General features: G+C 27.1%; 2 protein-coding genes across 6 annotated transcripts in view; one reads left to right on the top strand and one right to left on the bottom strand.

Annotated features, from left to right (window-relative positions):
- LOC136984003 (ELAV-like protein 3) overlaps nt 1-9466 on the bottom strand; it is a 63708-nt gene extending 54242 nt beyond the window's left edge. For 3 of the 5 annotated variants that reach the window (XM_067280902.1, XM_067280903.1, XM_067280905.1), the window contains exons 1-2: nt 9077-9466; nt 4495-4559 (exon numbers count right to left, since the gene is read on the bottom strand). In XM_067280902.1, coding sequence (XP_067137003.1) covers nt 4495-4534 — 40 coding nt within the window. In that variant the 5' untranslated portion in view covers nt 4535-4559; nt 9077-9466. The remainder of the gene's footprint in view (nt 1-4494; nt 4560-9076) is intronic. The other 2 variants (XM_067280901.1, XM_067280904.1) reach the window with 2 other exon arrangements.
- Nucleotides 9467-9899: 433 nt separating this feature from the next.
- The window catches only part of LOC136984002 (cytosolic carboxypeptidase 6-like), a 124224-nt gene continuing 112258 nt past the window's right edge, over nt 9900-21865 (top strand). The window contains exon 1 of the mRNA XM_067280900.1: nt 9900-10052. Coding sequence (XP_067137001.1) covers nt 10034-10052 — 19 coding nt within the window. The 5' untranslated portion in view covers nt 9900-10033. The remainder of the gene's footprint in view (nt 10053-21865) is intronic.

Here is a 21865-nt window from a genome sequence, read left to right as displayed (position 1 = left end):
GCTGTATCGTACTGCATTCTTTTTAAATTTAAACCAGTATCAAGTTACATCCGGCAATCCCCAATGAATCCTAATTTTACTTCGGATTATGGCGGTTTTTTGTTACAGATCATGTGACTTTTCTATTAGCTATAAACATCTAGAAAGAAGGAAAATGTTACGCCGAATATATATGTATAGACCACCATTCTACCATTACTTTAATTAGTTCTTTGTGAGTAAGCCTTCCTCGAAACAATAACCCATCCCTTACAAATTTTCCAAGGCTTGTATCCATTAAAATTTTGTATAATTAAAGAGATTTTAAGGGTAAATATTTAATCGACGGCACCTTAAAATTGTATAATGTTAAAATATTAGCTGAAAAGTAAACGCTGAAAATAAATTTTATTAACATAACATTAGCATAAATAAACCATTAAGTGAAAATATGTGCAATTTTGTAAAGAATAACAAACTTTCTTATCGGAATATTATCAAATTAATCTCTGTCGGGTTATCGAAATGTAACCTAAAGTAAGATTAGTTTGATAAGTTCATGCTTTGTTATGAATAATTTCTGATAAGTTGGCTTATTAAATCCTATTATATCGAGATTGTAACGTAACGCAGTAACGCTTTGGTTACGTAAGTTTGGGTAACTTATTCTCTAAGAACGATACAATCATTACCTACTCATTTTATCGTTCCAGACAAAACAATAATAGTACTTTTACATACGGCTATTAAGCAAAATGTTCTCGTTTTACATGCTATTTTATAGCCTATTTTTGTAAATATTACATAATTTAATTAATTATAAGTTACGTACATTGCCAGGAAAATTGTACAATGAAAAGGACTATGTTTACAGTTAAAATATGATGATAAACATGTGGAACAACAACACGATTACAGTTTTCCAAAGATTGTATTAATTAAATTTTATATAATCAAATATATTTTAACAATAATTATGTCATTTTAATAAATGAAATAGAAATTACAACAAAATTTAAAGTTTCTAAAACATAAGTCGTCCTCTGTGTAAGATGCGAGACGTTAAGCGTAAAAGATCTCAACGATTGGTTTGGAAATTGAATATCATCACGATGATTGGTTTGAAAATACAGTAACTACACGCTAATTGGTTAGGAATTTAAAATTATTCACAAGCGGAAGATAATACAGAATTTAGCACTTTCAAATTCGTTCTTTTCATACGATAGGAACAAAGTCAGAGAACGGAGTCTATCCTTTTCTATGGGCTCCCCACTGCCTAAAATATACAAAATTGTTTAAAAAGTCCTTTTTGGAAAGGCATAGCTTCAAGTATAATTAGTTTAAAAGTTAAATTTTGTTAGTTTCTGCTTGTGAATATATTTTTAAGTAAATTTCGTCCCAATTTTCTTATATATAAAACAACACAGTTATACACCAATGGTGTCTAATTAGTTAAGGACGATTGATCTTTGCAATTTTTTGCCGTTGACATCTCATGTACATTAAAGAGGACGAGTTATATTCGAAGAAAATTGTCTCCTCTCTATTATTGCATTTAATTACGAAGTATTCCATTTGCAGAGAAAGAAATGCCACACATAATAGAGGAAGCTGAAGGATATTTTATATACAGAAAAAAACTTATGAAAGGTTTGATATATAGCAAGAAAAATACATAATACATATATATATATAAATTAATATTAATTAAATATAATAATGGCTTATAAATATATTAAAGGAAGAAGTCAGAAATGTTTATATTCAGTCAGTAGAAGTTGAAAATATATAATTTATTATACATATAAATATAAGAAATAATATATATTTTAATTGAGAAAATTTAATTATTATCCTGAATTTTATTTAATATTAATTTATAAATCATATTTTAATTTATAAAAATCATAAATCTTTCTACATAATAAGAAAGGTTATAGGATAGCTTATATGATAATATATAAATTATATAGCCCTATATAATAAGTTACAAATTTTATATGCATTATATAGCGACAAAAAACTGAATTTTATATACAGCAAAGGAGAAAAAATAATTCAAATTTCATATACAGCGAGGTTACTCACAGGATATATTTCATATATAACATGACAAGTTCAATGTTTCGACATTTTATACCTAGAGAGAATGCTACAAGACACTTTAAGAATTTTATATTTTATCACAGTAAATAAAAATAAAATTAATTCTCGTATATAACGAAGAAGTGGCGTAATATAGAGGCTTAGATTTTTTTTTTAAAAAATATATAATTTTAGGATATTATAACGAGGACAAATGCTCATTACTAATCTGGGAATGACTTGGAGTTTGTGTTTTCAAGTCTGCTAAGGCATTAAACAAGTTTCCAATACACGAAATTATCCGAATTTCCTTTATAAATCTTCGTTGTAATGAAGTTACAGTTTGGAAAGTGTTCATTAGAAACGGAATCTAGATCCGTTTTCGGTTAATTGAGTATATAAAAAGGAAGGAGAAAAAAAAACCCGACGGTCGGATTTCAATTAAAATGGAAGAAGCCATTTTTGCGAGTGCGACTGTTAACGTACGAGGTGTTAGAGGCGATAAACAAGTAAGCCAATGTAAAAGAGCCGATTGTGAGACCAATAAATATAATAGAAGACATCCCTCGCAGGGGGATATTTCTGACCGGATGTCACGTGATGTCGTCCCGGTTTCGCTGACGCCAGCGTTACTATGACAACGAAAATCCCAAACATGACGCTTTGGTCGATAAGTTGGGAGCTGAGCACAGGACGACGTTGTCTAAGCCGAGCATAAAATACGATTATTCGTTCGAATAGATGTGCTGCTTCCTATTCACAATTTAAAAAAAAAGAGCCATCTCTCTTCATATATTCGTAGAAAAAAATTATACGTGTGTGTGTATGTCTGTCCGTTGTATATATATATATAAGAGCGCGCGTATAAGTATAAAAAAATAATAATCTACGAAAGCTAGAAGTTAAAATATTCGACGAATTTACCTATAAAATAACATTTTAGCGTTAATAAAAGCAGCTGCATCTTTATAAATCGAATTTTTCGTGTTTAGAAAGATATTTATATATATATTTTTCCCTTCCATTATTTGCGTGAAGGAAAGAGAAGTTATACGCCAACCATTTACTGATTCAACAAAATCCTAAGTCACTTCTAAAATGCTTACTGTTGGTGCATATATAGCGAAAACTGTGTAATAACTAGCTACATCTTGGAAACTTACGTACGAGAAAGCTCGAGTAAGAAGAAAAAATACCACTTTATCAGATCTGATAATATAACTTATATATATATATCAAAGTAAAAAAAAATATATATATATATAACGTATCTACAATCTCGTTTTATCTTATATTCTATAGAAATTTATCATAATGTAAAGAATTATTCCTGGAAAAAAAAGGTTGTAATATTTATTTAACTGTAAACAGAATATAATATATATATATATAACTTATATATTTTTAAACAATACAGTAAGTAAAAATTATTTTTAAATTTAATCGATAAAAAATATTCTTTTTTATGGTAAATATTTATCGATTAAACTAAATTTCAGATTAGTTATATAAAAAATTCATAGAGAAAATGACAAAAATGGCTTCGTATGACTCCTTTATCAATTATTAAACATTTATATTTCAAGTGAAATAACCGCTGTGCTGTAAACTCACTCACTCACCCTCCCTCCCCCTCACTCTCTCTTATTATGTAAAATACTTTCTAATATTATTATTTAATAAATTAAATACGATAATAATAATAATAATAATAATAATAATGTATAATAATTCATCAAGTTGAATTAGAAACAATCACCAAAAACGATTCTACTAAGGAAACAAATTGAAATTTGTATACAACTTCGCCATCCTCCAACGAAAAAGAAAAAAAAAATATATCATGGAAATTAATTTAGATCATTGTCCATTAATGAATTTCCCGTATTGCTATAACAATAATTGCTAAAATAGCTAATATATTAAGCATTACGTAAGCATAATTGTCATCATCCCTGCTGTAAGAGAAACGAAATCGGATGCCATTAAACTTACATAATGCTCAATATTAGCCTTTTTTAAACTCTAAACTAAAGAATAAAAATATATATATACATATTCGTAAGTTAGTAAATAAAATTTGTCCGTTTTAAGATAAAATACACTTATCGTATTTACGTCATTTTATCTAATAACCTTTAAATTTGAGCTCTTAACAGCAATTATTACATAAATATATCTTCTTGAAAAACATAAAATTCGAATTTAATTACATAACCAATAACGACACCTTCTCTATCTTAAATATATTTAATGGAAATTGCTGTTATTAACTTTAAACTTTAATTATTATTAACCTTTTTTAAATTTTATATAGGCATAAATATTCTTGGATAAGAAATAACTAAAGCAATTTATGTTTTTCTCCCTTCTCCCAATGATATAGATATTCCATCCTAAACATTATTTTTATTTTATAATACCCACCTGATCCAGATCCGGATAACTTGTTTAGTGTCTCAGGCATCACTCCGAGATAAATGTCCACTATCCTGTAAATATAATAAGATATCTACGTTGTCTACCTAGCTTTTATATATTATATATATATATATTTATATGTATACAAAACTATACTCTTTACATATATACAATATATAAATATAAATGTTTAATATAAAATTAATTATATAAATAGAACTATAATTTTCTTTAAAAAAGTAAGGAGAAAAAAAAAGGAAATTTAAATTTAAAAAACGATATACTTTTCAAGGCTTTATTCATATAAAAACATTACAATTTTTTTTTTTTAGTATTAAAGTATATCATCTTTTATATAATTTTACTGACTTTTAACTTTGAAAATAATATATATAGAAAAATATTTAGGAATAGAAAAATATATATATATATTTTCTTTTATTATTTTTTTTCTATAATAATGATATATTGTTTACTATTTCAAAATCAATCCTCTCGCTAAAATAAAATTTTCAGCACAAGAAATGATAGCTATTAAATTTTTAAGCTTGGAAAAAAATATATAAAACTTCTGCTAAACAATTACTATTTATATATTGGCAATATACCAATTCTTTTTTTTTTTTAAGGAATATAAAATAAATTAAATATGCTAAACAGATTTCAAATAAAGAAAGAATTAAAGAGAGATCTATAAATAAATATCGAGGATATATACATCAAATAATAAAAAAAAAGGGCAGAAAAAAGTCGATCAGTTGACGTCATCGTCGTCTTCCTTACTCGACTAGCACAAAACGACAACATCGGGATACCCTGTTCAGTTGATTATCCATCACATCCCGTGTGTTCAACGCGAAAAGCTCATTTACAGGCGCTACGCAATCTCGTTTATCTTCTCTACCATCCCACCCTATACTATTACACCCCTTCCCGACTTATCCATTGACGAAATTCGAGGGGTGGATGAGTGTACGAGGATAAGGGACGAATATAAGATCGTTAGCCAGTGTCTAAAGTAGGAAAAATATCGTAGGGGCGATGAGAAATACATATATATATATATATATATTTTTTTTTTTTTTTTCGGTCGAAGCTCTTTCCACCCCACTCTTTTCAATTACGTTGCAAACGTCGTGTACCTCACGTGTGATCTAATCTTCTATGATGTGACATCGACGCGAAAATTCTCAAGAGTCGGACACGTCTGACAAGCACTATATTACAAATTCGGTCATAAAACGTTATATATAATAAATATATCTGCTGGATCACGTAATGTTATATAGTTTAAAATACGTGATTTCTCTCGATATCCTTGAACTTAAAAATCCTTAATTGTAGTACATAAAACACAAAAGAAAAAGTTACAAAGAAAAATATGTAGGGGGAAAAACTCTTGAATGTTAGATGCTGTTGGTTGTTTTCAACAATATATCCTGTTTGTATCCCATGAGAAATTCATATCAGAAACGTCGATGTGAAGAATCTTGACACAAGTATATAAAAAAAAATATATATATATATATACACAGTGGCATATCCAACCAACTATTTCCAGTTATTCTAACTGTATTCAGTTTCATTCAGATATCCCACTCTTCTATCTTAGACTTACACGTGAACCGAGAATAAGAATCTTCGCTCCTTTTTTTTTATCACAGCTGTTCCATCTTCAAAACTAGAATATTGCATTTCGGGAAAGTTGGGAAAAGGACCAGCTGGTTGGACTCCTTTTCCTCTATCCTGAGGGCGCATGACAAGTGATTGCTTAAAGAATCGTAGAGGAATAAAGAAGTTTTTAGGAGACCTAAAGGCACAGTCCTGGAAACGATTTCTGTCCAAACTTTTCTCTTTTTTTATATAGGAATAAATATATATATATATATATATTCTTCGGGATCACAAGAGAATTTTCTTTTCCATCAGGGATAAACCGAGCGTAGAATATCAATAGAAAATTGTTTTCGATCGTCGAACAAATAACTCGTAAATAAAGATAATTAAAATTCTCTTTATATAAATACACAATTATTACGAAACTAATAGATATAAACTTATTAATAATAAGTCATTTAAACGTTATATACCGTTACCCCCCTTTATATAAATTTTCAGTTTATTAAAGGATTTTCTACACATTTACTAAACAAACAAACCCGAGATTTTGATTAGAAAATTGAATAAACAAGAATTTCTTTTAAAAAGTAACGAGATGAAGAAAACACAAATTCTTCTTTTAATCTAACCTTATCTTAGCGTTAAAATATAACAAATTTTTACAGAAAAACATAATAAGAGAAGAAAGAAACCGAGCGCTCTTTATCAGAAATCTCCTGTTTTTTCTTTCTTTTCTTTTTTTTTGTTTAATTTTCCTCCATAGAAAATATATTTATATCTAATTTTTAAAGTTTATAATATATTTAAAAATAATCGATTCTTATATTTTTAAATATTAAACTTCCAATTGAAACAACATTCGTGATTCTTTTAATGATTCATAACTCTGTGCCTTGTTGTTAGCTTTTGCATTGTTTCTACCTTCACAGAACATGGAGACTTGGATAAGACTGACGTAATTTAATAACCAGACAGAATTATTCGCTTCGGGCATCGAATTCTTCTTTCGAATGTCTATTAAAATTCTTATGAAAATGTCAACATGATACGAGGTGTAATATCTGTTTAAAATATGATAATTTTTATTAAAAACACAGTTTTAAAAAATAATAACAACAAGTATCGATTAATTCCGTGTAATTGAAACTAATGCCTCGTTAATTTGTTATTTTTATAATATATTTTTTTTTATACCCACGAAAATCGATTATTTATATTCTTTTACGCCTTCCCTTTGCAAGTAATTTTGCGTACGTATCAGAAATCTAATGGAAATATTCGAAAATAGATTTGTTTACTGTGGTGATATGTGGCTAGGAAATATATTTATTCGTCAGAAAATGACTAAAAATAAGTCAAAAAATTATGTCGTATCATAATTCTAAGCGACATAAATAATATCGTCTTAAGATAACATGTTTCGATCAAAATAGATAAAGCAACATCCTCATCATCTACTCATCCTATCAACTTTGGAAAGAGGAAGAAAAAAACGAATAATAATATTTATTAAATAAATTCTTTCCCGAGTTTAAAAATCCAATTTTTATACAAGAAAAATTATATATATATATAAATACAAAAATCATATAATAAATTAAAAATAAAATGGCTAATTATCATTAACACCTAAATTAGTATTAAATATAGATAATTTTTTCCCTAGCTAAAAAAAAAAGTTAATTAAATTGATTTAATCGTTTTTCTTCCGAGGAATAGAAAAAAAATTGTAAAAACGTTAATCAAATTGTCATTTTATACTCAGTTATTTTAATGCTTAATACTCACAATTAGTTTAGGTATCAAAGATATTTCCGTCGACACACAGTGACTTTTCTAAGTGATTAATTAATTAGGAACTTAACGATGTGGATCATAATGCCAAAGATATATTTTTGTTTTGATGATGGATTGTATGTCGCCATTAAATAAGTTATAAAAACGTTACAATAAATGACTAAAAGCTTTATTCGTAATTATGAAAACAAAATGTTGCAGGAAGAAAACAAGATGGATTCTCTCTCTCTCGCTCTCTCTCTCTCTCATTCGCTCTATGACAACATACAAAATCAAAAACAACAACAAGGGAATTATCTCGACGTTTGCGCATTTAAAAACTAGAATTTAATAGTTTTAAATGGAGGAAACGATTCTTCCAACACAATTATCCTTGCGGATAAAATCTATACATGCGGATCAATTAGTGACTAATGATAAAATACGCCAGACTAAGCCACATCATCACAGAAGAGTAGACATAATTCCTATCCATTTTATAAATTCCTCTTCCAAAAAAAATAATCTTCATAAAATATAACAAGGTAAGGATAATTCTATTTTTTACCTAACTTTACGGGGGAAAAAAATTAGAATTCTAACAAAGAAATGGTTGCATGTTCCAACAAAGTCAACGTCCCTGTGGGATTCCTTAATCTCTTCAAACGCATTATCTATAATGCATTAGTCGACCAAAGATTGGTTTATATGACGAGCCTGCAGGTGTGTGAGAAATTTGGCTTAAATTTTCATCCTCACCATAAAAAAACACATAGAGAAAAACCTCTACTACACGACCGGCGACACGAAAACTCCAATAAACTAATTACATTTACGGTATGAAATATAGCTTATTTTTTAGGATATATTAACAGCGGTAAGACACAGTAAAAAATAATAATAATTAGCTACATAACGGTAACGCGATCCTAACTAGAAATGATACAAAAATTAAGGTAGATATATAGATAAATATAGATAAAATCATGCAAAGATTAAAATTGATATATGCATATATCGGGAGGAGAAAAAAAAAACAAAATATTAGTTAGATAGATAGATAGACAAAGGAAAAGGCATTACAGCGCATATAGCAGACTTGACAGTAACCGTTAGATTAATGTTAATCCACAAACCCAAGTGGAAAGCGTCAGCCATTGTCTGTTAAAGAGGCAGACTCCGGCACACTCACCTTATTCGTTGTGGAAGTTAAAGCAGAACCCGTTTGTAAGTCGTCTTCGGCTTATCGATGTGGTGTCGTTCTATGTGCGTGATGATTGTATGGTTAAGTCCTTGGAAAGTGAAAACTAAGAATGTAATAGGAGAGAATACCGAAGCAGATTTTTCCTACGAATTTGTAATAACAAAGTAGGACGGCTACAGTTGACTTATTAAAGCAGATTTAGTAAAAAGATGTCGATTGTGTTGAAACAGAATGGAAAAACAGAAGAAAGAAACGATAGCAGCTCAACTTGTCTATAATATAACTCAACACAACCTTTCTTTCGCCACGTGTTGAACTAAATGTCGACCTAAGGTCTACAATAGATGCGATAAATCCGTCGCCACACCACAGCTCATTATGATCAAACGCATCCGCCGTCCCGTGCAATAAAACTAGTTGCTAGCCATACTAGTTATATACAGGGCGGAAATATATTCGAAACATCGTAAAATAACGTCCGATCTTTCGAAACTTTAATAATTACAACAAGTTTTAATCGTCTCGAATAAATTCGCTAACTGTAAGGGAACTACATCGGCGGCGGAACATATCGATTAAGGCGTGACGCGTCTGACCCAGAGGATCGGAGAAATGGCGTCTGCTAACAGTCGTTGTCATTTTGTAAACACTTAGTTAATTTTTAAGCCGATAACATTTAATTTTAAGCCAACTTCTTATTGTTATTTTCTTCTCGGTTCCTTATCGTTTTTTCTTAGTTTTTAAGATAGTGGGATTTTTAAAATAGGAAATGGCGTCCGGTAGGTGACAGCACCATTCGTCCAGGAGGGAAGGTATAATGGCGGACGAGAACTGGTAAGGTTCTCGCGTTATCTCGGTTCGGATGGAAAGAAAGCTTTAAGGGGAAAAGTATTTTAATGGTATTAAGTGAGAATTATTATATTTAACAAGCTTATCCGATTCGATATGGCTGATGAAGCGTCAGGTTAGTTTATCTAGAATTTTTCTAGGAGAAGAACTTCTCGAAATATTTTTCTAGATATTAAGATAATTAGTCTCATTTGACGTTTATATAATTACATATTGATGTTTAAAACTTGTTTAATTAAACGAAAAGCGGAAAATGTTCTCCCAGCATCCACCGTATCCCATTTCCACATTCGCACCGATTATAAAATACATTCAATTATAACAAACTACACTTATTGAAAAATTCGCCAGAAAATTACATCAACCCTTTCTATTCTCCTTACATTTTTTTCATTTATTTATTTACTATTATTTTACTAATAAAAAACGGGGAAAAAACTTTAAAAACTTTTATTTATTTTATACGTTTAAACGAGAAAATAAATATAACGGACATTATACTGAGTAATTTTTATAAACGGAAGTTTTTTCCGTTTATAATAAGCGAAGCGATGAATTGAATGAACATCGCTTGCCTGCTGTTTTTACCCATGACTACTTACAATGGCATGATCACGTGACATCTTTCACGGCCACACAAAGCATGATTTGAAAAAAAACACAAACACACACACACACACACACACACACACACACAAAATACATATAAAAAGTTTCCCCTTCTTCTCAATCTCATTCCCTGGTCCAGGTTATATTCTAGTTAACTTTATAGAATAATGAATGAAATTTCATTTGCATACATTTTCCTCGCTGCTTTTACAAGCACACAAACTTTACAATGTACACGAAATTTATGCTGATGCAGTTATTTGAATATGCCTTTATATAAAACTACACATATCTGAAAACACAGTTATAATTTATATAAAAACATAAGTAATATTAATAACAATGGATAAGTTTAACATATTTTTTGCGTTATGTATAAGATTTAACATTTTTTTTAACATTTAAGGGGTAAAAAATGGTAAAATATTACATAAACAAACACTAAATAAGCTCATTTTTTCAATATCTATTATTATACACACCTGCAGTAAGTGTTTGTATGTGTTATTCTATAAATTATACATACACAAATTTAACTTTTCCTTGTATTTTAGATTCTACATTTATTCATAATAGACTCCCCTTCAATGTTTTTAAATCATAGATTTCAATATATAACTCAACATCTTCTACCTCCGAATACAATATTTATATCGTTATACACGTTTACAATGCATACATTATATATAAATATATATTTAGGTTTTGTATTTAATCATAATAAACCTTTTTTTCGATGTTTTTATGCTTAATTATTTTTTTAAAAAATTGCACAAATTAAAAGAAAGATAAACGTGTGAAAAGCAATTTCTGATTGGTAAATTTACAACAAAGAGAAGATCGTAAAGGCTGAAATATTTCTGTCTATGTATTATTTTCACCAGACAATATATGTCGTTAACGTTGGCTCTTCTTTCAACAATGTTTAGTAACATTCACGCGAAAAAAACACTCCTCGTTAATTAAATTTGTTCCCACTCATAACGTGTGCATTTGTACATAATTTATATCAACATGTATATATAAACATATATACGAATCACTAAAAAAAACATTTAAATATATATATATATATATATTTTTTTTCTACATGGTTATGATTAATTTATATCTATTTGATAAAAATAACGAGTGGAAAAACTTTTAAAAATGTCTATTAATTGTGTACATGAATCTTAGATGTTAATCTCATGAATAATTTAGTACACGTGTACGATTATATAACCGCGAATCAATCATTTTTATAATTTTTTAAAAGTATTTTTTAACGTATAGAAAATTTATTTTCTATTATTTATTTATTTTTTAATATAATATAACCTCTGTGCTTATCCCCTTTTTTTATTAAAAAAAGAAGAAGCTGTAAAGTTCTTGCAGGAGAAGCGATTTTAATTTACGTTTAGCAAGAGATACAATTTTTCACGAAATTTTAGAGAGACAGGAGAAAGTTAACTAGCTTAAATTGATTATCTTACGCATCACCAACTAAATGAATAACAACACACTTATGAATAAGTAGTGAAAAATTTTCCAAAGGATTTGATGGAACATTGACTTGACTCCAACCAAAATTCCTACAATATTGACTCGAATCTTTGTCCAAAATAGGAACAAAAATTGAAGAGTAGCTCGGAGGCAGTAGCCCTCATACAAATGATGCCATTTCAAAGAAACTTTGCTAAGATATTCTCTGAACGACTTCTATTGAAAAGATGTCTCTATAAAGGATATTCAAATTGGGCTAAAAACTATAAAAAAAAAAAAAAAAATGGAAGGAAATAAACTTTATACACATTCACGTCGTTACATAACCTTAATACTAATGAAACTGTAATCAATATTCTGAAAAATTACTTATTTTCTTTTCCTTCTTACATCTCTCTCACCTTTATAAGAAATTAATAAAATTAATTTTATATCCGTAATAATTAAATTAATGTCGCACTTTGTAAGAATTTAACATAATTTTCTCCCTTTCTATTGCCACAATACGTTTATAAATTGATTAAAAACCTTTAATTAAAGCCTCGTTTGCATTCTCTATACCTTCGTTTATTTGAATAATAAATATATTTTTATAGGATTGGATAATTTTAGTCTTTATATATACATATACACGAGCTTTAACACAGGAATTAAATCCTTCAAATACGTATTTAAAAGATTAAAATACTCATTAAAAATTATAACATATATTAAAATATGTTTAAAAGATTTTTTAATTAATTAAAATATGTAGATATTTATTTATTTTAATATTTATTTAATTGATTATATCCTTCCTATAGATAATTAAAAATGCTTTAATGGATTTTCCTTAAAGTTTACTTTAAAAAAATATTCCTGAATTTTTAACTAATTAAATCCTGTAATATTTTTTTTATTAAAGTAATTAAAACTTTTTAATGTATCTTCTTTCAATATTTACATATAAAATTTATTATTTTACACGAAAATAAATTATGTAAATAATTAAATCCTTTGATACGTATACACAACCTTTTTATCCCCTCCACACTTGTTTAAACATTAGAAACCTTATTATTAATATGTTTCTTATAATATTTAAATAATGAATTTTTTTAAAAATATATATATATATTTAAAATTATTGCATTTATGCATATTTTCCTTAATTTTGAACAATTAAATTCTCAAGTATATTTTTTTTCGCGACTCGTGCAGGTGATTAAATTCATTAAGCTTATTGTTAGCAATGAGTATATTTACAATGCATTCGCAGAAAATTTTATTTTAAGCGTAAAATAAGTTTTAAACCTCAATATAATACTTCACTCGACGTTATAAGAGCAAAGCGTAAGAAATTGCACAATGAATAGTTCCTAGTTATGGAGTATACAACTTGAAGGATGGGGGGGATGAGGATGAGGAGGGAGTTTTCATCTGGAAACGATCTTTCATTTGTGTTTGAACTTGTGTTAAATTTGGAAATATCTTAAAGGAAAATATATATAAGAGCACTCCACTGCAAAATATAACTTGTCAAGTTGGCGATTAATTCGACTGTTATAAAAGGCATTGAAGTAAAACAATTTCGGACCGAGTTGCAATTTTATTTAATTGCTTCGGGGTCATTCTTCAAATTCTGTAAATAAGTTTATTAAAATATTATTATTATTATTATTATTATTATTATTACTTTTAAGTCATTTGTTATAATACAGATGTAAATTCCATATGCTTCTCTCATTTTGAGACTGTATTAAATTCATTTCATTTAATTAACAGTAGTGTTTTAAGCGGTTATAAATGGTGAAAATGTATATATTAACCTTAATAAATTATGCTTAATTTTTTTTTTAAATAATTTCTGAGTAATTTATTGTGTGGTTGTTTACGATTAATGTATGTATGAATCGTATACAGTTAAACCTTGATATTACGCCTTCCTGTATAGCGCCACTCTCGTATAACGTTTCCTCATAACAATTAAATGGTAAGTATCCTTGGTTATCTCTGAATTACCAAATGTAGGATTTTGCATTGTAAACGGCATTGTGTGACTTTTAAACTGTCAAACCTCAAATTTGTGTGTAGATCTCATTAACATAAGTCATTTTTTTATGTTTGGGATTCTTCGGTTTATCGCCACACTCGATTTAGTGACAATTTCAGTAACAAACAAAGCGCTATATCGAGGTTTAACTGTACGGATTTTTTTAAAATATGTAATATATGCGTATATTACTCCCAAAAATCTATAGATTTAGTAAAAATATTATAGATTCCGTATAAAATAAATAATATAATTAAATATATCTCTTCCGTATTTATATTTTAATGGTATAGCTTTGCTCATTATCAATATTTATCAATATAATTACAAGATACTTATTATCTAAATTTTATATTAAAAAAAATGACTAATCTTACAGATTTTATTAGACAAAAAAAGGAGAAATATTAAGAAAATATCTAAAAGATCAGCATACAAAAACTTCATTTGAGGATAAAATAAAAATAATAAATTAATCATTAAGTATACAGATTAGAGCGATAACTTTACCCTTTTTTTCTGGAAAAACTGTAATAAAAAAGGAATGAGACATTAAAAAAGTTTTTAAACCGATTAAACAACTATTTATATAACAAAATCTCTCGAGTAACAGCTAAGAAAACTTTAAAATTTAAAGTTTTTCACACTTTTTCCTCTGTTATTAACGAATATAACATGAAGTTACACGAGGATAATCTTTCTCAACGAGTTTTTAAATGATCGTAAAGCTCTTAAAGGGTAATAGAACACGTTTTAGATATGCAGAAACGGATACAAATTGGGCATGGCCTTTATTCATTCCAGTGACGATGAGTAGAAGCAAACGTAACAATCGACCAGTAACACACGAGATGATTCCCGTAATGGTGCGTGAGGTAATTTGCACCAAAAATACTCTGTTCAATCTAATTGTTATTGTTCTCTAGAAGACAGCGGATGTCTCGCAAACCTCAAATTTCCAAGTGTCTAAAGATCGTCGTACTCATGATCGGATCAAATTACTTAATGATTAATTCCATCCACTTGAAATCAGCAAAGATCCCTACTTAAATCGAATTTTTTTTTATCATTTAAACTATGTTAATTATCACAAAGAACTCGTGTACAGTTTCTTCTACCGATTTATAATTATGTAGATTTACTCATAAATGACGTCATCTGATACACGCGACGAAGCTTTATTTTAATCTGAAGTATTTATTTCTTTAATTTACAGTAGAAAAAGTGAAATAATCTCGAAAAATTATAACTTAGAAATCAAATAAATCAATAGATATTATGTAAAGTTGAGTAAATTTTTATATATTTGAAATTATAATTCTGAAAATGCGTTATTTTAATAACCATCTCGCCATTTGTAACTACGAAAATTTGGTAAGTTAGAGCCCTAGTTGAGTGTCGAGGGTGTCGTAATAAATTTCTATTAATTCCTGAACTAAATGATATTCATACTGGTAGGATAGTAATGCTGAAAACATTAAACATGAAGCTTTAGATACATTAAATACTTCGGATTATTTTACTGTTTTCTAAATAATGTAAACGTAAATTTCAATATCTTCCTTACATCATTGGAAAATTAGAATTTGTATTTATATATTTAAAAATAGTAACTTTAATTAATTATAGAAATTATTTATGATATATAGATGAATATTATTCATTAAAAATTACAGTAAAACAACTCAAGTTCTTACATTTGTATGCAAACATTGATCTACCTTTAAAGTCATATGCATAAGATGTATATTTAAAGAATTAAAAAACAAAATTTGAAATTAGCCAGTTCAATTATTTTTGTAAACTGATATAAAGTGAAAAATTTTTGGCCTCAAATCACTAATTTTAGAAATTTATATTTAAACTCTTACCTATACGCGTATAACGTGCTGTAAAATATTTGAAGATTGCTTGAAATTCTCAACTGTTTCCGTTCTTTTTGATATATTTTTTTAAAAAATATATATCAAGTTCTGTACTAAAAATATCTTCATTTATTAATTACACTGTTAATATCGATTTTAAAGTTATAGAAAGCTTGTTTATTGAACACATCACGTGTTAAGTTTACATTACATCAATGTAACTATATAAAATATTGTTATAATATGTTAAGATTGCTCGAATTTTTTATTAAAAAAATAACTAAAAGTATATTAAATATGTAAATAAATTATTTATTAGGCGTTATATTAATCTAATTATGTTAATTGTTCTGGTTAGAAGCTTATGGAAAGCTTATTAATTGAGCATCCTCCATGTGGAATTATCAACACTGTATCAATGTAGATATTGTAATAACGTTTGAAGAGCGTTTAATATAATCAATTTAATATAAATTTCGAAAAATATATTAAATTCTTTATGAAAAACTCTCTTTTATATTATATATGTATATATATTCAGCATTGTATCCATTTAATAACATAATTATACTGTTAAAATCGCTTCTAAAGCTTGTTTACTGAACACGTTCCGTGTGGAATTGTTAACGTCACACTGACGTAACTATATAAAATAATAATTATTACAGTTTAATTTTTAAAATATTATATATTTTTACGGATATTAAACAGTTAATATTGTTTATTCTGTGTAGAATTGTTAACACAATAAATTAAATTTATACTGATAGGAACGATCCATATCAATGAACCTATACGTACAGTACGATCCTATCAGTTATACAGTGATAAGGATCACATTATAAGGACTGTAATTTAATATTTAAAAAAGTTACACACGCTTTTATAGACATTTTTATTAGTTAAAGTTGCTAAATATATTTCTAGACGAGGCACTAATAAATTTTCGAATTAATTACACGTAAAATCTGATGACGTGGACGAGTAAAACAAACTTTTTCCATTATAACTCTTAACTAAAAATCAAAATGAGAATATTGATAAATCGAATCTAAAAATATAAATTCTATATAACAGTTATACATTAATTCGATTTATCAATATTTTCATATTTTTTAAAATGTATAAAAATAATTTCTCTAGCATCAAAGAGAGAGAAAGAGAGGGGGGAAGAGGGAGAGATTTTTCAATTTTTTCCCCTCTCTCCCCCTGTTAAATAATCAGAAACATGAAGTAAAGTAACATACGATTCATTAAATATTGAAAGAATAATTATAAAAAATAAAAAAATATGTAATTACCTTTTCGTTTGATGTTATCTTTTATGCAAATGTAGTCTAAGGATATTGTATTTTGACATCTTTTGAGGGGATATTCTAGAAGATTTTAAGACAAACTAAAAATACCATTTGTATTCAGACTTGAATTTTGTATGAGTATTTTTCTCCAGAATTTTTTTTTCTATTTTTTAGTAGGAGAATTTAGAGATATTCAGGATCTGGAAAGGACTTTACTTTACCGATTCGGATGATAAATGATCCGATATTAACAAGATTATTTATCAAGTTTACGAGGGAAAGTTAATATAGAATATAACGTAAGCGATAGAAAAATTTCTAGATTGTTTGTCAGACAACCAATTTACAAAATATTATAATAATTTCTACAAACAAAATTATAATAATGGCAAACGAGTTAAGTCCACTTGCAGTATTCATTTTTAATTTATATTTTTCTCTATAAACAACCCCCAACTTCGTGATAATGAATTAATTGAAAGCTTTAAATCTTATAAAATAAAATTTTATACAATATTTTGATTTATTTTCTTATAAATAAGTAGAAAATCTCATTGAATATTTAATAATTTACGTTAATTTTTACACAACGTATCAACGTATTCTCAGTAATCGTGATTAATAAGGTTTGTGTAAAGTTTAGGAAAATTTAAAAAAAAATAAAATAAAATGAAGTTAATTATAATTAAAAACATTTAATTGTAAATTTTATAGTAATAGAAGTTAATTAATGAAATTAAATTACTTTCAAGTGTAGTTTAGATAGAACGTAATACAATATTCGCGTGTTAAACGATGTGTAACTGTGTTTATAGTCTGATTTAATTTAGAATTATAAGGTTTTTGATGATAAAATAAATCAGTATCTTGTAATTAAGTGTTTAATATAAGTGTTAGACGTACTTTATTCTCAATCTCATGATATTTTTCCATCTAGATGCAAAACGATATCCCAAAGATAATCATAAGTTACATGCCTAAACTTAGCCACACACTGATGACACGGATTTAAGATAGCTTCCACATGATCACTCGACAATCTCCAAACCCGGATGTCACTCGGTCATCTGGATATCTCGCTAACTAAGTAAGCCTACCTCCATCCTCCCTGTGACTGTCTATCTCATTAAATCTTTGAAATCTGAAGACTTACAGAGCTAGGAATATAATTCAGTATTAGAAATTATAATTCTTCCTCCTAAAATAGTGAAATTTAGCGAAATTAAACGGTGTTTTCCGGACCACGAGGCGAGAAAAATGCCGAAATTCTGATGTTCTACAATGCTTTGTTTTCAATTTGGCATCGTTAAAATTGCATCATCTTTCGACAAATAGCATCTGCGTGAATGGGATAAAGAATTAAAGTAACATATACAATGTGTACCTAACTCGAGATAAGAGGCTCCATGATAGTTGTAATCAAATGTAACGCCTATAACAAAGAGAACTGATTTAATTAAGTTTAACACTTGTGTCATAAGTTAATGAATGTTGTTAATTGATATTAACTTTTATATTTTGTTATTTAAATTGGATTTTTTTCCCGTCTCTTCCCCCCTCTTCGAGAGATATCGCCCAATTTAATAGTGGCTAATTCAATAATAATATTTAATAATAGAAAAATTACGATTTTTACTACGTCTAATTAACATTATTAATCACTAAATGATAATAATTGTAACCCGTTTAAACGGAATTAAATTTGAAAAAATCCCCCTTTTATGTAAATATTGAATATTCTTTATATATTTGATATATATATATATATATTTAATTAAGTTTATTTCCTCTCTGTTCTATGTTAATGAATGCTGTTAATTGAAATTAACTGGGTTTTGTTAAATCATGCGTTTTTCCGAGAGATATTAGCTTTGTTTAAGAAGATTAATTAAATAAAATTGTTTGATGATAAACAGAAATAATGTTTAAAAAAATATATATATATATATATATATTAATGTTTTTGCTATTTAATTATTAAATTTATTTATAAATGTAATTAATATAAATTAGATTTTTTTTGGAATTTATAACTGATCTAAGAGTTGTGTCAATACATTATCTTAAATGCTTAATTAACACAATTGGAACCGCTAATAACGGCCACGGCTACCTCTAAACGGTGGCCATTTTTTAGAATTATTTTTCTTTTTTAGAACAGAATTTCATACAAAATAACCTCCGAACAACGGTCGTTCTTTATGTTCCTTTGAATTCCTTTTTTAAGCATTAAAATAAACGCATTTTGAGTGTCCGTCTGTCTTTCTATCCGAGAAATTTGCCGGAAACTTCAGATAGAGAATTAAACTCTTCTCCGTTTTTCCTATTTTTAATGTATTTAAATTTAATAATTATAATTTTCATTTGATAAAATTTTAATAAGTTAATGACACATTAAATATTGTTTAACTGTAATTATCATTTGAAAAGAAAAAAAAAATGTTGATTGATATTTAAAAAATTTATACATGTGTACCATAAGCCACTTATCGAGTAAATTAAGTGCAGGGTGGACCAAACTAGTTAACATTAGCTTTCACACTAAGCGATTCGCGAGTGTGTATTGTGTATTGTGAACACAAGAAGGACCTTGTATTCGACTACTTTTGTAGTTTATTAAGTGACAGAAATTCGGTCTTTAAAATAATTAACTTTGGAGGTTAATGAGTTAATTTTAAGTATATAATTCTTAAAAATAATTTAATAGAAGTCAATTTTGTCCTTCTATAGAAAAATCCATTTTAATCATTATAAAATATTTTCTTTGTGTGTGTGTGTGTGTCTGTCCGCGAAATTTCTAGTAAAATGTATTTAGAAAATCGAAATTTTCCATTTATACAAATTGTATAAATTTATTTTTTCTTCAGTAAATTTATTATATCTATTCTTGGGAATTTTTTTCCACCGTTTTAATGCTTATTTTTATCAATTATTCTCGCGTTTATATTAGTTTCTATGTTTAAGAGAAAAGGAATGATAGAGTATTTTTTCCCTGCTTTAAGAGACAGGAACGTCATTTTATGTAAAATATTTTAAGATTTTTGTACAGATGTTTAACGTAAGTTTTTAAAATATGGCATCGTAATTTAGATAGCATCTCCCTTATATTCCTCTTGTCCAATAGTTTTATATTATGAAATTGTTCGTGCTGGTAGCAATGTATCCTCGTATCTCTCTGCCGTTTCTGATTTGATTCTATGGTAATTTCATAATATTAATGGTATTTTTACAGTAACTTTTATAGTAATCTAAGCATTTTTGGTATGAAATTTGCAGGTATAATCATGATACTTTTGGTATGATATTTGTACAGTGCTTTATAGTGTTTTTTTATAGTAGATTTTACGATAATCTACGCATTTTCGTTCGGTATTTTAAAAGTAATTTATGCCATTTTTGGTATGGTATTTATGGTATTTTTAGTACAGTATTTATGGTATTTGTACAATACTTTATGATGTTTTTTATGTCAGATTTTATGGTAATTTTTAGTATTTTCGGTACGATGTTTACGGTGTTTGTATACTGTTTTTATGATATTTTATAATAGATTTGTATGGTAATTTATGGTATCTTTTTGATAATTTTTAAACAGATTTTCACGAAAATAATGACAATGAATAGATAATGAATTTGTAATCGTATATTATACAATGTTATAAATATATAAGAAATAAACTGAATGAATGTATAAAATTTCCCTTCTCCGTTCAAGAAATAATTATAAATTGAAAGTACATTAAGTAAATTTCGTATATATTAGTTTAATTTATTCAACATTTAAACACACTTACGTCACAATGTTATTGAATAACAGCAGGAATATTGTTGTATTATTATATAACAGTGTTTGTGAATTGATCAGCGTTAAATTTTATTTTCGATTTATTCTCTATAATTTCATGTATTAGAAAATGATGGTAAAAGTCGCAGTAAATAATTAAAATTGTAATTTTTTTTGTAATTAATAGCAATTTAATTATTGTTTAAATAATTTTCGATATAATTAAAACGAAAGTTTACATCGTTAACGTTACTACTTCATTCTACTTTTCATTTTATGGGGATTTTTCCCATAAAATTTCCTTCCTTATTTCTCTAAGATGATGATGAGAATGTTGTTTATTTGGTAATCAATCAATTTAACATCATCATCATCTTCTTCTTCTTCTTCTTAGTAAGATGATGTTTAATAGAGAAATATTACCTGAGAACGAACTCGAAATAACCAAAAATTCTTATAGTTTAAATCAATTTTTAAAATTTTAATTAAAATTACTCCCACTCTATAATATTTTTTGAAAATTTCACATTAAAAAAATACTTTCTAAACAATAATAAACATCGATGTTTTTTAATACAAAAACTAATTTTTAATGCTGAAAAGCTAAGTTTCTGCACAGAAAAACAAATATATATATATATGTGTGTGTGTTATATATGATTATTTATAACTCACCTTTATTAATATCGATTAGTTGGCTTCCTATTAAGTCAAAATACATAATATATAATGCGAGTACAAATTAAGTAGTTACATACCGTAAAGTGGTGAAACAAACACAGTTATTTATGGCATATGCCAATAGGTAAAATTAATTAATGTATAATTTATCTTTAGTATCTTTACAAGGCAAAC

The sequence above is a fragment of the Centruroides vittatus genome, unplaced genomic scaffold (assembly GCF_030686945.1).
Source record: "Centruroides vittatus isolate TY-2023 unplaced genomic scaffold, ASM3068694v2 contig_900, whole genome shotgun sequence".
Taxonomy (NCBI): Eukaryota; Metazoa; Arthropoda; class Arachnida; order Scorpiones; family Buthidae; genus Centruroides; species Centruroides vittatus.
This window is presented reverse-complemented; position numbering and strand designations above follow the sequence as displayed.